Consider the following 19,430-nt stretch of genomic DNA (forward strand, 5'->3'; position numbering starts at 1 on the left):
ATCCTGGTTTGGCGAAGTCTTCTGTCACAAGGAGGGTCAGAGACGTGCGGATCCATTTGCAGCATTTATTTAGAATCGTCAACAGGCCTGAATAATCACCAGAAAACAGGAACAACGAAGGTAATCCGGGAAACAGTTCAATAGACAGGCAATGGTCGCAATGGCAGGAAGCAGGAATCGTCAACGGGGTACACAGTCCAGAGTCATACACAGATAATCCAACACAGAGAAACACACTTAGAATTACGACCATAGGAACAATAAGACTTCGCAAGGTGGCTGTGTGTGTGAGTGGCTTAAATGCATGTGGGTAAATGATAAACAGGTGTATGCAGCAATCAGTTCAGTGGGAAACGAGGAGCAGCTGTGTGCAGTGATTGGTGCAGTGGCTTATGGGGATTGCAGTCCAGAATGTGTGTGCAAGAGTTCATGATGAGAAGACAGACCAGATACATGACACATGAATTATAATTGTATTAATTATAATATATATATTTATAAAAAAAATATTTATTATTATTATTACTACTACTACTACTACTACTACTACAATTATCATTAATAATAATAATAATAACAACAACAACAACAACAACAACACTAATAATAACAACAACAACAACGTAATTAAAATATTATATTATATTATTGATATATTAATATTAATAAAATAACTGAATCAATACTACTACTTCTACCAAAAATACATAGATAAATAATAATATTAGTAACAATATTAGCAACAACAACAAAAATGTTGCTACTACTACTAATAATAATAATAATAATAATAATAAATTATATTATTATTATTATTATATTATTATTACTACTACTTACAACAACAAAAATGTAATTAAAATATAATATTACATAATTGATACATTAATTTATAAAAAAAACTGCATCAATACTACTAATGCTAAAAATAGATAAATACTACTACTACTACTACTAATAATAATAATAATAATAATAATAATTACTACTATTACCACTAATGTAATGTAATTAATATTATAATTATTATCATATTAATATTTTTAATATTATAACTATGCATCAATACTAATACTACTAATAATAATATTTTAATACTATTAAATAATAATAATCTCTACTACTCCTACAGCACATATAAATGTATTATTATTATTATTATTATTATTATTATTATTATTATTATTATAAACAACACTATTAGCAGTAGCAGTTGTAGTAGTAGTAATGTTGTTATTGTTGTTCTTCAGTTCAGATACAAAAAAACAACTACTAAAACTACCCACTATTGTAAATAAGATATACATGTATGTATGTAGTTCCGCATGTCAAATACAAACACTGGTCCACTGGTGTGACTTAATATGCGAATCAATACACCAGATCTCCCACTTCGTAAACACGTCCACCTCTGAACAAATTCCATCAATCCGACATAACCAAAACGGCCCATTTCAATGTTACGGAAAGAATGTCCGATCAATAGCGCACGGCCCCATTTCAATGACACGCCATGATTATTTATGACTGAAGGCAGCCACCCAATACAACACTTAAAATGGAAAAATGCGAGCAAAGCCGTTATTGGGAAACATCCTGATTAACGTAGCACAGCAAGGCCTTGGCTATGTCACAAGTTCAGATCTGCATCCACACCGGCTCTTTGAAGCTGGCCTGCTCTATATTGATCTTTCTGCCATTATGGTTATCATAAAGAGGGCCTCCAGACACATTATGAACATCAGGGGTCACACAAATGGACGCTTCCCATTACTGTACTCGGGACAGTAGCGGGTCAGTCCATGCCATGTGCCCCGAGATCAGTCACATGCTACCTTAAAATCCATAATTTGCACATTAGCAAGGGTGTCGTGTCTAAAATATTATCGAAAATAATAATGTGCATGGCATGCTCATTCATGCGTGTGCTTATGTCGCCAATATCATAGCGGAATGACAAACAAAAAGCTTTTTAAGCTTTCAAGGTCAAAGGAAAAGTCACAAAATGGCTTTTAATAATAATATCACACGCTACACTGGCAGAGTTTTCTAGGTTAAGAATGTCAAACAACCATTTCTGAAAACACAGGCGGCAGTTTTCTTTTGATCCGACACCTAAGGCTCTCAAAATTGTCAAATTGCACCTGTGCTTCTGTAAATAAATAGGCAGTAAATAAAAGAGGGACTTTGCTGAGACTTCACAAGGTCCGTAACTAGCAAACAAGTGCAAACGCTTCTTTTATTCTTGGAGAAGGCCTTTAAGCCAATAAGCCTGTCTTCCAAATAGTTTTCAAACAGAAGTAGTTTTGTTATGCATGAGGTCAGTTTGATTTTCTTGCAAAGAAGACAGAGCTAACAATTACTAAACCGAAAGCGGAGACAGAAAGCGCTTTTTCGAAGTAGTTTAGCTTCTGGTTGTTAAACCATGTAAAATGAGCTTCAGGTAATTAGGATAAAATAAATAGGTTAGTTGATTTTTAAATCAGTGAATGCTTTTCTTTATTCCTCTCTCAAGCTTTTCTTAATACCCTTTAATGTTTAGTTGAGAATGACTCTACATCAAGTATGTTTTGGTTCTATGTCCTATGTGCCACAAATAAATAAACAGAACACAAAATAATAATAATAAAAAAATACTGAAATAAAGTTTTTTTTATGAAATGATTTTTAAAGAAATTAAGGGATTTAACCCTTTTATAAATACACAACATTATTGAAAGTATACAATTTTATTTGAAACTGAAGATATTAACCCCTTCATAAATAAATACATAAATGAAAAATAATTAAATTACTCTAATTTCCATTAAAAATTGATTATATTACTAACCCGTTCAAAAATCATAAATACATTTATAATGTAATTTTCTTATAAATTTAAGATATTTAGGGATATTAAGGGATTTGCACAAAATTGTTGACAGTAGTCTATAATTTCTTTGAAATTGAAGATATTAACCTTTTAATGAATAAATAAGTAAATTAAAAATAATGAAATTAATCTATAAATAATGTTATTTTCTGATAAATTTAAGATATTTAGACTTATAAATGATTTAACCCTTTATAAAATAATTTTTTAAAAAAGATATTAACCCCTTCATGAATAAATACATAAAGAAAAATCATAAAAAACTAATTTCCCTTCCAACTGAAAACACTACTCACCCTTTCAAAAAATAAATATATAACGCAATTTTCTGTTAAATGTGTTATATTTAGATGATTTAACACTTTTATAATTAAACCAAACACAAAACGGTTAAAAGTAATCTATAATTTTCATTTAAAATAAAAGATAAAGATATTAACCTCCTCATAAATGAAAATAAATATATACATAAAATGTAATCTATAATTTCCTTTTGAAATTAAAGACATTAACCTTTTAATAAATAAATATATAATAAAGAAAAAATGAAATTTTAATCTATAATTTTACTTTAAATCTTTCATTTAAAATAACATATTTTTCTGTGAAATTAAGATGTTTAGGGATAACAAGGGATTTAACCCTTTTATAAATAAACACAATTGTTTAAAGTAATCTATAATTTCCTTTGAAATTAAATTTATCGACCCCTTCATAAATTAATCGAAGATATTAACCATTTTATATACATGCATATGTAAAAAAAGAAAAATGATGAAATTACTCTATACTGTAATTTCCCTTCAAACTGAAGATATTACTAATCCTTTTTTAAATAAATATATAAATAAATAATGCAATTTTCTGTGAAATTTAAGATAATTAGGGATGTGAAGAGATTTAACCTTTTTATAAATAAATACAAAATTGTTGAACATACTTATAATTTCCTTAGAAATTAAAGATATTAACCCCTTCAAAACTTTTGAAAAATCTAAATTCAACCTGAAGACATTAACCCTTTTATAAATGAATGAATGAATGAATGAATAAATACATTTTCAGTAAAATTTAAAGATATTTAGCAATATTAAGGAATTTAACCCTTTTATAACTGTTGAAAGTAATCTACATAATGAAATAAATCAACAATTTTCCTTAAATCAGACTGAAGATATTACTAACCCAATTTTGTAAAAAGATTATACTTTTTGTGAAATTTAAGATATTTAGGGATACTAAAGGATTTAACCCTTTATTCAACTAAACAAACTGTTAAACGTAATCTATATAAATACATCTATAATTTTTCTCAATTCAAACTGAAGACATTACTAACACTTTCATGAATAAATATATAAATAATGTAATTTTCTGTGAAATGTAAGATATTTAGGGATATTAAGGGATTTAACCCTTTCATAAACTATACACAAAAAAATCTGAATCCTAAATTCAAACTGAAGACATTACTAACCCTTTTATAAATTAATACATTTTCAGTAAAATTTAAGATATTTAGTGATAAAGGAATTTAACCCTTTTATAAACTAAACACAAACTGTTGAAAGTAATCTACATAATGAAATAAATCAATAATTTTCCTCAGATCAAACTGAAGATATTAGTAAACCAATTTTATAAATAAATATAAATAGAATATAATTTTCTGTGAAATTTAAGATATTTAGGGATACTACAGGATTTAACCCTTTATTAAACTAAACAAACTGTTAAAAGTACTCTATATTTAGCAATATTAAGGGATTTAACCCTTTTATAAACTAAACAAACTGAAGACACTGCTAACCCAGTTTTAAAGAAAGAAAGAAAGAAAGAAGATATGTTCCTCTGACCTAATCAAAGTTTAGTAAATGAAAACTGAACATACTATAGATAGATAGATAGATAGATAGATAGATAGATAGATAGATAGATAGATAGATAGATAGATAGATAGATAGATAGATAGATAGATAGATAGATAGATAGATAGATAGATAGATAGATAGATAGATAGATAGATAGATAGATAGATAGATAGATAGATAGATAGATAGGATTAGTCAGTTCCCATAAAGCAACTTTAAAAGACTAACCCTAACATCTTTTACACTATATGAAAAAATAAGTAGTTTCAACTTAAAAATGTAAGTGTTTGTGCTGCCTTAAAATTAAGTTAAATTACTCAAATATCCACGTTTTCATATAGTACAACTTAACATTTCATGTTGACTAAACTTAAAATATTAAGGCAGCATGAACACTTACATTTTTAAGTTGAATCAACTTTTTTTACAGTGTAATACTGAGTCTAATTTCTCAAGATTTAGTTTCTGAGACCCTGAGGTACATCACATCCGTTTGGAAAGGATTCACACTTGCTTGCTGACATTCATGTGACGTCCACAAATTCAATGAATATTCCATGCATTTCACAAAGACCACAGCAAGCATTTCCATAGTGTCCCTATATCTCCATGACCTTTCCCACACAGGGTATAACAACCAGGCCATGAGACAAAAAAAAGCTGATGCAAATGAAATCCTATTGCGTTTCCTTAGATACGCCGCTCTGATAACAACCCTTGTCACCTCTCTCAGCCTCTCCTAGCACAACATATGCCATGGATGATTTCACAGCTTCTAACATGGTTTCCAGCAGCCAGACAGAGCGTGCTGAAATTAGCTGGCCTTGCACATAACCACACCTGCCAGCACAAAAGACGCCTTAGGAGTCACAGATCGAGAAGCATTACCAAACCAAAAACCGATCCGCAAATGCTTAGTCAACATTTTGCCTAGGCCCTAGTTAAAAGGCAACAAACTCTCCCTTCCAAGTTCCTGCTCAAAAAAGTAAGTCGGATCGTCACATAAGGAGTGTAATTATGGATCCATTTGTGCCCCGAAGCTATTGTTTGATTACCTGAAAGCAGCAATCAAGCAGGCGGGCGAGCGAAGTAAAATGAAAAAAAAATCCTTCTTACGCACAACGACGAGGACAACACATCAGTATACAGTAGACGCAGTTTCAATTTCCATTAAAATGTTCTTCAATGAGCGACCCATTTTTTTTTTTTTCATGCCTTTTCCATTTATCAGCAGGTACGTGACACTGCTGATGGCTTTTATAGGCGCGGATTTGTAACGGCCGTTTTACTTTGAAAACGCTTTTTGAAAGCTCCGGTGTAATTGAGCTTCGGAGATCTTTCCAAAGTAGCGCCATTTAGATTTCAGGGAGTCATTCGCAACTAGGCCTATCTGAAACGGTTGCTAATCCACTCTTTTTAATCACACATGAAATTAGGCTCTCAGACAACCGTCTATAGACACAGAGACCCCTGGGATGGCTGAATGGAGACTGAATGGTCAATCAACAATAGTAAGTAAGTGACTTGTTTGCTCAGAGAGAGAGTCTAATGTTGTATGTGCCACAAATAAACTGAAAACCTAAATGAAATAAATAATGTTGAAACGAACATATATTTTCTTGAAATTTAAGGTATAAATAAATTAATACTAGGGCTGTCAAACGATTAATCGCGATTAATCACATGCAAATGTATATATTTTAAAAAATATTTATATGTATTTATATTTATACTTGTATATAATTTAGATTATAAATAAATTTAAATATTTAATATATAAATCTAACATATTTTCCTTAATATATACATGTGTGTATGTGTATTCATATATACATAATAAATATACACAGTACACACAGAGCATAAACTTTTATTTTGCATGCGATTAATCGCGATTAATCGTTTGACAGCCCTAAATAATACCTTTAATTTAATATTAACAACACTTTAATAAACAGAGTAAATTAAATTACAAGTTTACCATTTTTAAAGATCAAGACCATTTAAACACAGGTGCATCTCAATAAATTAGAATGTCATGTAAAAGTTCATTTATTTCAGTAATTCAACTCAAATTGTGAAACTTGTGTATTAAATAAATTCAATGCACACAGACTGAAGTAGTTTAAGTCTTTGGTTCTTTTGATTGTGATGATTTGGCTCACATTTAACAAAAAAAAAAAAAAACACCAATTCACTCTCAACAAATTAGAATACTATACCAATATAAAAAAAATAAAAAAACATTTTTAGTGAATTGTTGGCCTTCTGCAAAGTATGTTCATTTACTGTATATGTACTTAATACTTGGTAGGGGCTCCTTTTGCTTTAATTACTGCCTCAATTCGGTGTGGCATGGAGATTATCAGTCTGTGGCACTGCTGAGGTGGTATGGAAGCCCAGGTTTCTTGGACAGTGGCCTTCAGCTTATCTGCATTTTTTGGTTTCTTGTTTCTCATTTTCAGATTCTCTATGGGGTTCAGGTCTGGTGAGTTTGCTGGCCAGTCAAGCACACAAACACCATGGTCATTTAACCAACTTTTGGTGCTTTTGGCAGTGTGGGCAGGTGCCAAATCCTACTGGAAAATGAAATCAGCATCTTTAAAAAGCTGGACAGCAGAAGCAAGCATGAAGTGCTCTAAAATTCCTTCATAAACAGGTACAGTGCCTTTGGTTTTCAAAAAACACAGTGGACCAACACCAGCAGATGACATTGCACCCAAATCATCACAGACTGTGGAAACTTAACACCGGACTTCAAGCAACTTGGGCTATGAGCTTCTCCACCCTTCCTCCAGAATCTAGGACCTTGGTTTCCATGCTCTCATCTGAAAAGAGGACTTTGGACCACTGGGCAACAGTCCATTTCTTCTTCTCCTTAGCCTAGGTAAGACACCTCTGATGTTGTCTGTGGTTCAGGAGTGGCTTGACAAGAGAAATACAACAACTGTAGCCAAATTCCTTGACAGGTCTGTGTGTGGTGGCTCTTGATGCTTTGACCCCAGCCTCAGTCCATTCCCTGTGAAGTTCACCCAAATTCTTGAATTGATTTTGCTTGACAAGCCTCTCAAGGCTGCTTTTCTCTCGGTCGGATCTTTTTCCTTCCACTCAACTTTCTGTTAACATGCTTGGATACAGCACTCTGTGAACAGCCAGCTTCTTTGGCAATGAATGTTTGTGGCTTACCCTCCTTGTGAAGGGTGTCAATGATTGTCTTCTGGATAACTGTCAGATCAGCAGTCTTCCCCATGTTTGTGTAGCCTAGTGAACCAAACTGAGAGACCATTTTGAAAGCTCAGGAAACCTTTGCGGGTGTTTTAAGTTGATCAGCTGATTTGCATGTCACCATATTCTAATTTGTTGAGATTGAGTGAATTGGTGGGTTTTTGTTAAATGTGAGCCAAATCATCCCAATTAAAAGAACCAAAGACTTAAACTACTTCAGTCTGTGCTCATCGAATTTAATACACAATTGGAGTCGAATTACTGAAATAAATGAACTTTTCCACGACATTCTAATTTATTGAGATGCGCCTGTAAAAACTAAAATTGTCCTTGAAATTGAAGATAATAACCCTTAATAAATACATAAATAAAAAACTCAATCTACCATCATTACTCCTTTTTAAAAAAATATTCAAATCATTATTATTTTAAACACAATTTTCAATATTCATATATACTCTTATTACAAGTCAGAACAACCATAATAGCAATGGCAAAATAGCAGTCTAGATGCTTTCGTATTGACTTCCCAGAGCATTTTTTGTTGTTGTATATAGGATTAAATAAGAGGGATCTGGTATGTTGTTCGTATTCTGGCCATGCATTATGACATTCCATTAGCAAAATAAAAGAATAGTGCTGCTAATACAGAAATACCATTATTGAGAGTACAAAAAAAAAAAGACAATTAGCGTAATGGATAGGCTTGATGAAAACAAATGAGCAACACTAAGGACACTCGATTACTCTGATGCACAACAAACAGAAGACGAAAACAAAACTAGGGGGAAAAAATAACCATACATTGTAAAAAGCTGCAAGCATAACATGCTCTACTTTGGGTCATTCCCACTCAAAAATGTGCAAAACTGCAAAAATGGATGGACCTCAACCACGTATGTTACCAACAAATACTATTTCACATTTCTCATAATATAGTGACCCTAAAAAGTATTTCAAATTACACAGAAGGGATGGTTTTGAAAATTCTGTTAGTGTGTTTTTCAGAATCAACTTCATTTTTGTACTTCCAAGGTGTTTTTAGAGGACGTTTGAAATTAGCTTCACTTAAAACACACAAAAGTGTCAGTCTACAATCTAAACTGTTGTTTCAAGTAACCATTTCACAAACAGAGCTTAGCTTTCATGCAAAGGGTCCTTGATTTGATAAATGAGCATCATTACATTACATATATAATATGACTAATGTTTCCAAATACTTCTGGGAGCCACATATAAAAGATAGCAATATTCTAAAAAATAGACGCTTAATGGTATACATTCATTAGGAGCTGCTAAATGAAAAAGCCTTGATTAAGCTATGCTAGCAAAACAAAACCAAATTAACTTCTGTTTAAGCTGTAGCCCCAATATGCAAGGAACCTTTATTGTTTGCATAATTCAATCATTTCTGTCCTCAAGGTCTCAGGATTGCACAAATCATGGTCGTAATAGTATATATATAAGCACTGTTTAATATGCTGGAGAAAACAAATTCTTTGTTTTTTCTGTATTTGTGTGTATTGGAACCCTTTCCAACAATGACTGTATGATTTTGAGATCCATCTTTTCACACTGAGAACAACTGAGGGACTCATATGCAACTATTACAGAAGGTTCAAGCACTCACTGATGTTTTAGAATGAAAAATGAGGGTGAAAACGTTTAATTTGAAGATCAAACTTATTTTGTCTTCTGAGGAACATGCAAGTATCTTCTGTAGATTCTGAAGGGTAGTACTAAATGAAAAAATATGATATTTAGGCAAAATAAGAAAAAATATACACATCCTCATTCCGTTCAAAAGTTTTCACCCTTGGTTCTTAATGCATTGTGTTTCCTTCTGAAGCATCAGTGAGCATTTAAACCTTCTGTAATAGTTGCATATGAGTCCCTCAGTATGAAAAGATGGATTTCAAAATCATACAGTCATTGTTGGAAAGGGTTCCAATACACAAAAATGCTGAAAAACCAAAGAATCTGTGGGACCTGAAGGACTTTTCTGAAGAACAGTGGGCAGTTTAACTGTTCAGGGCAAACAAGAAACTCATGAACAACTATCACTAAACAAAAAAAAAAAACAAGCTGTGGATCATTCAGGTAACAACACAGTATTAAGAATCAAGTGTATGTAAACTTTTGAACAGAATCGTTTTTATAAATTCAACTATTATTTTCTCTTGTGGACTATGTAAACGCCTCTTATTCACGTCAGTACTAAAAAAAATAACATGCATTTTGTATGATCCTTCTTATTTTAGTAAAATAATTAACATTTTGCTGATTCTGCAATGTGTATGTAAACTTTTGACTTCAACTGTACTTCAAAACTTGGCTATGAAACAGCTACTGAATGTAAAGAAATGAATACTTTGGTCAAAATTGACAGTAAAGACATGGTCTTTTGAACTTTCTATTCAAAGAAATTTGTATTTAAAAAATAAGTATTTCCTAAGGATCATGCACTGAAGAATGGAGTAATACAATTTGGCACTGCCATGACTGGAACATTTCTAAAATATAAAACAGTTATTCAAATTGTAATAATATTACTGCATTTTAGATTAAATAAATGCAGCTATGGTGAGCATTAGAGACTTCTTTAAAAAATATTAACCTTTGTTGAAAACCGTAAGTCTTACTGACCCCAAACTTTTAAAATGGTAGTGTCTCCATCTACCATACATACCATTCACCTGAATATTAATATCTGACAGCATAACTGCCAATTTAACAGCTCTCAAGCCAATATTAAACAAATATGAAATGATGTTTATATAAAAACGTTTCTGATAATTCAAAACCTAGTTACTTCCCACTGTGACAACTTCTCCTCTAAATGGCCTCCAACGTTTCAGTTGGTCTCACTTCAGCTCTAACAGTAACATTGAAGCTAGTTGGCCTGAAGGAGGAAAATCGCCATCATTTGTAAATTGGTCAAGGTCGAGTGAATACAATAGAAGTGGGTTGATGACTCGTCGGGGAATGCCGACTAAAAATGTAGGCCCCTCTTACAGGAATACTCTCAATCCTATTCCTGAAGCACCCCACATGACATTCTGGACGTCCACCTTTTAATTCATATCATGAACTCATTAATAGAGTCTCCAAGACCAGAACTGGGTGTCAAATTAGAGAACCACCCAAAATGGCAGCATAGGAGTAGGATTGTGCCAGAAACTGGCCGAGGAGCTGTCCAGCATCCGAAGGTGCTGAAATCTCTCCAGCTACTGCACAGATTTAAATCTTTAAAGCAAACAACTCGTTGAGCGAGAAAGCAGACAAGCTCCCTGATCAGTGCACTCTGGCTTTCCAGTTTATATGCTGGAAAAGGTTACCACTATCCCCTCTAGTGGCCTTACAAAGTGACTGGAGACAGGGCTGTAAAAACGTCTCCCTGTTGAGCTCACACATACACTATTATGCAGTTTCCTTGATGGGGAAAAAAAAGTGAATCCGTCACAAAGCACTTTCGAGTTGTCATGGCATCCCTTCGTAGGCATTTCCCAACAAAGAATCAAACATGAATCAGGTTTATGTTCAGCAAAACATTTATTTTGTTCTCACTGCTGCAGCAGCGTTGACATTATTCAGGAACACCCTCTGTTTTGCACATTTGTAGTTTTAAATATTAATATTATGTAATGAAAACACATCCTGACTGATGTCGTGTCCAGCGTTGAACCACAAGATGGCCCATATGAGAACAACTTTAAGAGAGGGAGAAGAATTTATGTCTTAAGATGCCAAAACTAATAGCTTTTGCAATTCAAAATGTCATTATTTGCCATCCAACGCTGGTTGAGACAACAACGTTAATGTTTTCTTTGCTCCAGGCGTTATTATTTAGTTGCTCGGATCAACTGAGGGCCATTACGCAGCGCTCTTATTTATCCCAAAACCATCAGAGACCATCAAAAACACCATCATGGAGCTATTACAGCATTAATGTTTCTGTCTGCTATTACTTATCCGACTTTAACCTTCTAATAGAAGCCAAACACTGGAACACCAGGCTAGAAATTAATGTATAAAACGAGATGTGACTTTAAATTCTCCATGCACTTGTTAATGTAAGCTTGCAAACTCATGCAAACCTTTTTTCTCCCTCTCTCTCTTTTTCTCTCTCTCTAATAGCACAATGCACCTTTGACGAAGCTCACGAATGTGACAAAATTCCTTTTGGGATTCCTGTCTTGAATACAAAGCAGCTTCTATAAAGACTCCTCTCTGTGAAGCCAAAAAACCAGATGCATTTACGCTCAGATTAATAGTTGCAATTAATAGTCTCCAGTCAGGTGTCATTTGTTTTACATTTATTATGTACTTTGTGTTACACAAAGTAATCAGTATTCCTGATTTTATTCTGGAAGTTCAATTGCAATCCAACTGTATAATAAACGTTTTACAGATCATTTTTAGCTGCTGCCCATCATTAAAACCCTTCTAATCATCCCACACACCAACACAAAGCCTGGAGTGAGTGGGAGGCTGAGAGTTGATCTCAATGCACACATGGACTCAACATGTGATGGACACTTGTGCGCTTGACTTACATGGAGGAGATGTTCTCAAACAGGTCCGGGAGGCTGTTAGTGGTATTCCCATCGCTCACGGTGTCCTGTAGTGCCAGGAGGGGAAAGAAATTCCCTTGGTAAGACTCATTGCAAAAGATGTTCGTGGTAGAACAACGGCAGGTCGGTGGGCAGTCCAGCATGGAGCTCATATAATCTTGGAAGATGCTAAGGAGAAACAGGATCCTCCACCAGCAAACGCGGGGTGGGATGGAGAATAAATCCATGTTTCCAAGTGCTGTTTTAGCTCCTCACTAATGTTCAACGGCAACGGAATCGAAAGCGCTCCGGGTATCCGTACGGTGATGCGAGAGCGCGCGCGCGGGGGTGCGTGGATGAGAGTGAAGGTATGTCAGATCAATGAGATCGCAATAACGTCCCCAAGAAAAGAAGGGGGAAATACTCCGTCAATATAAAAAGGGCTCAAAAATCAACGGTCCCAGGCTGTCCTCCTCTCCGGGCTGCATGGTACAAGCTTCCCCGTCTCCTCAGTGCTGTTTGTCGCGCAGTTCCAGGTTGTTGGAGCTCCGGCTTCAAGACTAAAGCGTCAGAGCGCAGTCTACTGAGAGAGAGAGAGAGAGAGAGAGAGAGAGAGAGAGAGAGAGAGAGAGAGAGAGAGAGAGGTCCATGCTCCGAGCATCAAGTCCCACCTACTGGGCAGATTAAAAACTGACGCACCTGCAGAACGGCAAAAGCGATCAAATCTGCACTGGAAAATAACGCACTCTGCAACAGGCAAACACTGCTGCCAGACAATAGTGTACAAATCAGTGAGTGCAATGTACAACATTACATAACAAAATACGGATGTCCGAGGTGATAAAAAAGGGTCATTTTCAGGGGAAAAAAGTTCTTAGAAATGTTGTCTAATGTGTGGTATGTTGGTAGCATTTTTGAACATAAAAAAAAAAAAGCAGGAATAAACAAAATCAATTAGATTTTAGTCAGTAGGTAGATTATATACAGTCGTGGCCAAAAGTTTAGAGAATCACACAAATATCAGTTTTCACAAAGTTTGCTGCTAAACTGCTGTTAGATCTTTGTTTCAGTTGTTTTTGTGATGTACTGATATATAATTACAAGCACTTCATATGTTTCAAAGGCTTTTATCGACAATTACATGACATTTATGTAAAGAGTCAGTATTTGCAGTGTTGGCCCTTCTTTTTCAGGATCTCTGCAATTCGACTGGGCATGTTCTCAGTCAACTTCTGGGCCAAATCCTGACTGATAGCAACCCATTCTTTCATAATCACTTCTTGGAGTTTGTCAGAATTAGTGGGTTTTTGTTTGTCCACCCGCCTCTTGAGGATTGACCACAAGTTCTCAATGGGATTAAGATCTGGGGAGTTTCCAGGCCATAGACCCAAAATTTCAACGTTTTGGTCCCCGAGTCACTTAGTTATCACTTTTGCCTTATGGCACGGTGCTCCATCGTGCTGGAAAATGCATTGTTCTTCACCAAACTGTTGTTGGATTGTTGGAAGAAGTTGCTGTTGGAGGGTGTTTTGGTACCATTCTTTATTCATGGCTGTGCTTTTGGGCAAAATTGTGAGTGAGCCCACTCCCTTGGATGAGAAGCAACCCCACACATGAATGGTCTCAGGATGCTTTACTTTTGGCATGACACAGGACTGATGGTAGCACTCACCTTTTCTTCTCTGGACAAGCCTTTTCCAGATGCCCCAAACAATCGGAAAGAGGATTCATCGGAGAATATGACTTTGCCCCAGTCCTCAGCAGTCCATTCGCCATACTTTTTGCAGAAGATCAATCTGTCCCTGATGCTTTTTTTTGGAGAGAAGTGGCTTCTTTGCTGCCCTTCTTGACACCAGGCCATCTTCCAAAAGTCTTGGCCTCATTGTGCGTGCAGATGCGCTCACACCTGCCTGCTGCCATTCCTGAGCAAGCTCTGCACTGGTGGCACTCCGATCCCGCAGCTGAATCCTCTTTAGGAGACGATCCTGGCGCTTGCTGGACTTTCTTGGACGCCCTGAAGCCTTCTTAACAATGCAGTGGAAAGTTTTTTTCGGGACTAAGTTAATTTTCATGGCAAAGAAGGACTATGCAATTCATCTGATCACTCTTCATAACATTCTGGAGTATATGCAAATTGCTATTATAAAAACTTAAGTAGCAACTTTTACAATTTCCAATATTTATGTAATTCTAAAAACTTTTGGCCATGACTGTAGGCTACACTATTTTTAGTACCAACAACATTTTTTTGCATCTTGACTAGAAGTGTACACAACTTAATTTACAGTATGTTTTTAACTTTTTTTTTTACTGATTTTTTTGTCTCTCAGGTTTAATAACAACAGTATTAATCATTTAAAACTGTATTGCTGCAAATTCACCTACACAAATAAGTAACACCTTTAATAATGTTGAAATATCATTATGTTAGATATTACAAAACAGATGATTATTTAGACTGAAAGTATTCAACTCTGGTCATGTATTTTCTTACATGAAAATTAAAGTTACAAATATGAGTCAAAAGTTCAATTAATGTATCATCAGTTGTAATAATCAGTTAGGCTATAATCTATCTATCTATCTATCTATCTATCTTAGTTGAAGTCAAAGGTTCACATACATCTTGGAGAATCTGCAAAATGTTAATTTTACCAAAATAAAAGGGATAATACAAAATGCATGTTATTTTTCATTTAGCACTGACCTGAATAAGACATTTCATATAAAAGATGTGTACATGTAGTCCAGAAAAAAAAAAAAGTTGAATTAATAAAAATGACACCGTTCATAAGTTTACATACACTTGATTCTTAATACTGTGTTTATGTTAATACCATGTTAAAATTGTGATACTTAGTACTGTGTTCATGAGTCAATTGTTTGTCCTAAACAGTAAAACTGCATTTGTGTGTATTTGAACCCTTTTCAATGACTGAAAACTTTCTGAATTTGAACATCAGGGTAATTTAATCTTATTTTGTCTTCTGAGAAACATGTAAGTATCTTCTGTAACTTCTAAAGGGCAGTACTAAACTAAAAGAAAATATGATATTTAGGAAAAATAAGAAAAAGGAACATCTTCATTCTGTTCAAAAGTTTGTAATGCATCATGTTTCCTTCTGAAGCATAAGTGAGTGTTTGAACCTTTCGTAATAGTTGCATATGAGTCCCTCAGTTGTCAAGATGGATCTCAAAATCATACAGTCATTGTTGGAAAACATTCAAACACACAAAAAATGCAGAAAAACCTAAGAATTTGTGGCACCCAAAGGATTTTTCTGAAGAACAGTGGGCAGTTTAACTGTTCAGGACAAACAAGGAACTCATGAACTAAACAAAAAAATAAAAATAAAAACAGCTGTGGATCATTCAGGTAATGACACAGTATTAACAATCAAGTGTACTGTATGTAAACTTTTGAACAGGGTCATTTTTATAAATTCAACTATTATTTTTTCTATATGTAAACATATTTTATGTAAAATATCTTATTCAGGGCAGTACTAAATAAAAAAAAAACATGTATTTTGTATGATTCCTCTTATTTTGCTAAAATAATTAACATTTAGCAGATTCTGCAAGGTGTATGTAAACTTTTGACCTCAACTCTATGAACAACTGATCTGTTAAGCTTTTTATGTTTGTTAACAAAACGTACAACGCATTCCAAAAAAACCAAATGAAAAACAAATTATAAAAGAGTTATATCAGATATCTATGCAGCATTGTAAAATTGTCAATTTATGAGTACAAACTCCTCAAACTAAATGGGAAAACAGCCCTTTGGGGTCACGATCATGAACCCTTGTTTTTCTGCTGTGGAATCATGTTTTTACTCAACTGTAAGCTGATCTCTGATGCTCCTGCTCTTTGAACTCTGAGTGGTTCAGAGTCAAAATGTCCTGCCCAACCATGCCCTCACACAATTAATGTGTAACCACTTAGCCATCTGCACATTCGACACTAAATCACCAGTGCCACGGCCGACGGCTTCATATACTGTAGCAGCAAGTTTTGCTATTGCCTAATCAAATGCTTCGTGGAGACCAAAAAACAAGTTCTACGAGGGCATCGGGTTCCCTGTAGGCCACACAAAGTATGTCAGCCGTGTGTCAACACTCCTATCCACACTTGGGCATTTCTAAATCAGTATGGCGTATTTGATCTACCCAACATGCAGGAGACTGCTAGATACTTCTTGTTGACATCTGTGGTTCTTGTCCTAAGGTATATTGGACTTTATTTGCCCTGAGAGTATCTGTGATTAACTGTGTCTGTATACCGTCTGCAGATAAAGCTACCTGCAAGGATGAAAAAAATAAAATAAAATATGTGACATTGCTCCAAGATAAAAAAAAGGTAAACAGTATGCAGTTGTTCACCTCGACTGATAGTAAACTCATATCTTACTGTATGACTGCATGCGTGAATACATAATTTATAGAGTGAGGAAAGTGTTTATAGATACCGCAAGCCCATAGATGTAGGTCAACATATAATGATATTTGTGAGGGATAAACAAATACACAGGCTGATCAAGACCAGTTTATTATGTGGATACTATATAATTACATAATACAATTATATAATACAATAAAACAGAACAGGAACCATTTAGAAGTAAAATAAAAGTCCAAAACAGTTCTAAACAAGTACTGCATGTGGGTGGATTTTGATAGGGATGGTGTTTCACTGTTGGACTGGAGTCGTGTTTTTATCAGCTGTTTGGACTCTCATTCTGACGGCACCCATTCACTGCAGTGGATCCATTGGTGAGCAAATCTGTTCTGATAAGGAAACAAACTCATCTACATCTTGGATGGCCTGAGGGTGAGTAAAATTTTGAGTGAACTATGCTTTTAAATTAACTGTAGAAACGTTATAATCCTTTCAGTAAAAACATTGTGTAAAATGCTAGTGTATTCTTGTATTTATACAATTAGTAGCACAAACACACACACATCCCGTTTTTAGTTTTAGTGTGAAATGTGTTTTATCTGTTGAGAGCACTGTGGTCTGTAATACCAGAAAGAATAGAATGCCATCCTTCCCCTCACAATCTCATTTCTACAGCTCTCTCTTTCGTTTTTTCTGTGACATATTAGACATTTCTGGGTCTCCATAAACATGACAATGGAACAAATTTCTCATTAAAATTATCGTATAATGAGTAATGATGACTGGCACCAGTATCTATTGTTTTTCAGAGTGTCGTAATCCAAAAAAAAGGAAAACAAAACAAAAACTTTTACAAGACATGGAAATGTTCACACTGTGGAGAACAGAGGAGGGAATGTGTAACAGCGAAAAAGGGTTGTCTTTTTCAACAAATTGTATTGATTTTATTTTACGCATTGTTAATCGCTTAATTAAAATGTTGAATATGCTAGTAGCATTAGTATTGACAGCACTTATTATAGAGGTACTGAACTGGTGTAGAGACAAAGATTACATTTCAATTACATATTTTAATTTTAAAATGATTCAATAACACCATAACATTGCAGGGCAAGGATTTTCAGCAAGGCTATTTACCGTTATCTCAAACTAACTGTTGTGAAGATGTATTTTTTAAACACAACATTCCTTATCCAAAATGAAAGAAATTGTTTACACAAAATGACATTTTTGCTGAAAATTTACTCATCATTTTGCCCCATGCAATGTATTGTTGGCTATTGCCACAAAGCTGTGCTACTTACAACTGGTTTCGTGGTCTAGGGTCACAAATATGTTGTTGGGTTTCAGAGGCATCGAAAAACTCTCATTTTGGTGTTACGTAATTGATTTACTTGAGTTGTATGGATGATAGAGGGTTTGTATTTTTAATACGTTCAGTGAATATAGTTTTAATACAAATGCTATTGATATTTCTAAAAAAAAAAAATTAACAGTTAACATCAGTTTAGAAATGGTGAAAATTAATAAAAAGAAATTAAGATTTTAAACCTATTATTATTTTGTATAGGGTCCTATAATAATAGGGCCCTATAAAATGCACATCTTAATTTTTCTGGTAATCAGATGAAGGCATAAAACGTTAATTTAATCAAAATGAAAATTAAACCCTTTGATTTCTTGGCAAAAAAGCACAAAGAGTTGGAAAAAAATGTGATTACTCAATTAAAAATAAAGATTTATTAATATTTAAAGGGATAGTTTACCCAAAAATGAAAATTTGATGTTTATCTGCTTACCCCCAGAGCATCCAAGATATAGGTGACTTTGTTTCTTCAGTAGAACACAAACCAAGATTTTTAACTCAAACCGTTGCAGTCTGTTAGTCATTCTACGGCAGTGGATGGGCACCAAACCTTTGAAAGTAAAAAAAAAAAAAAAACATGCACCAACAAATCCAAATTACACCCTGCAGCTCGTGACGATACACTGATGTCCTAAGACACAAAACGATTTTTTTGCGAGAAACTGAACAGTATTTATATCATTTTTTTACCTTTGATACACAGCAATGTCCAACTCAGCTCAGCATCCAGCGCGTTACATGTGGAAATCGGTGAAAAGTCAACAGTCCCGGATGAGTTCGCACAAACAAACGTAATCTTTTAGCTTTAAATCGGTTTGAACAATCAGGATAAGAGCAAGTAATTACCATTTTGAATAGCCGTTGTAGACACAATCTCTGTGCAAACAATGAGTGTCGTATATATGCGAAAGATCGCTTCCGGTGTTTGTGTATACTACGCCAGGTAATGTGCCGGATGCGAAGCATGCGCTCGGGACAGTTGTTGGACATGGCTGTATATCAAAGATAAATTACATAAATACTGTTCAGTTTCTTGCGAAACTGATCGTTTCGTGTCTTAGGACATCAATGTATCGCCACGAGCCACAGGGTGTAATTTGGATTTGTCTGTGCATGTTTGTTTTTACTTTTAAAGGTCTGGT

The 19,430-nt window shown here is 34.4% G+C and overlaps 1 protein-coding gene across 1 annotated transcript in view; it reads right to left on the reverse strand.

The window, feature by feature from the left end:
* Window positions 1-13,023, reverse strand: part of LOC141301258 (NT-3 growth factor receptor-like) — a 110,592-nt gene extending 97,569 nt beyond the window's left edge. The window contains exon 1 of the mRNA XM_073831514.1: window positions 12,525-13,023. Within this exon, the coding sequence (XP_073687615.1) occupies window positions 12,525-12,769 (245 nt within the window). The 5' untranslated portion in view covers window positions 12,770-13,023. The remainder of the gene's footprint in view (window positions 1-12,524) is intronic.
* Between the last annotated feature and the right edge of the window lie 6,407 nt (window positions 13,024-19,430).

Source organism: Garra rufa, chromosome 25, assembly GCF_049309525.1.
Source record: "Garra rufa chromosome 25, GarRuf1.0, whole genome shotgun sequence".
In the NCBI taxonomy this organism is placed as follows: Eukaryota; Metazoa; Chordata; class Actinopteri; order Cypriniformes; family Cyprinidae; genus Garra; species Garra rufa.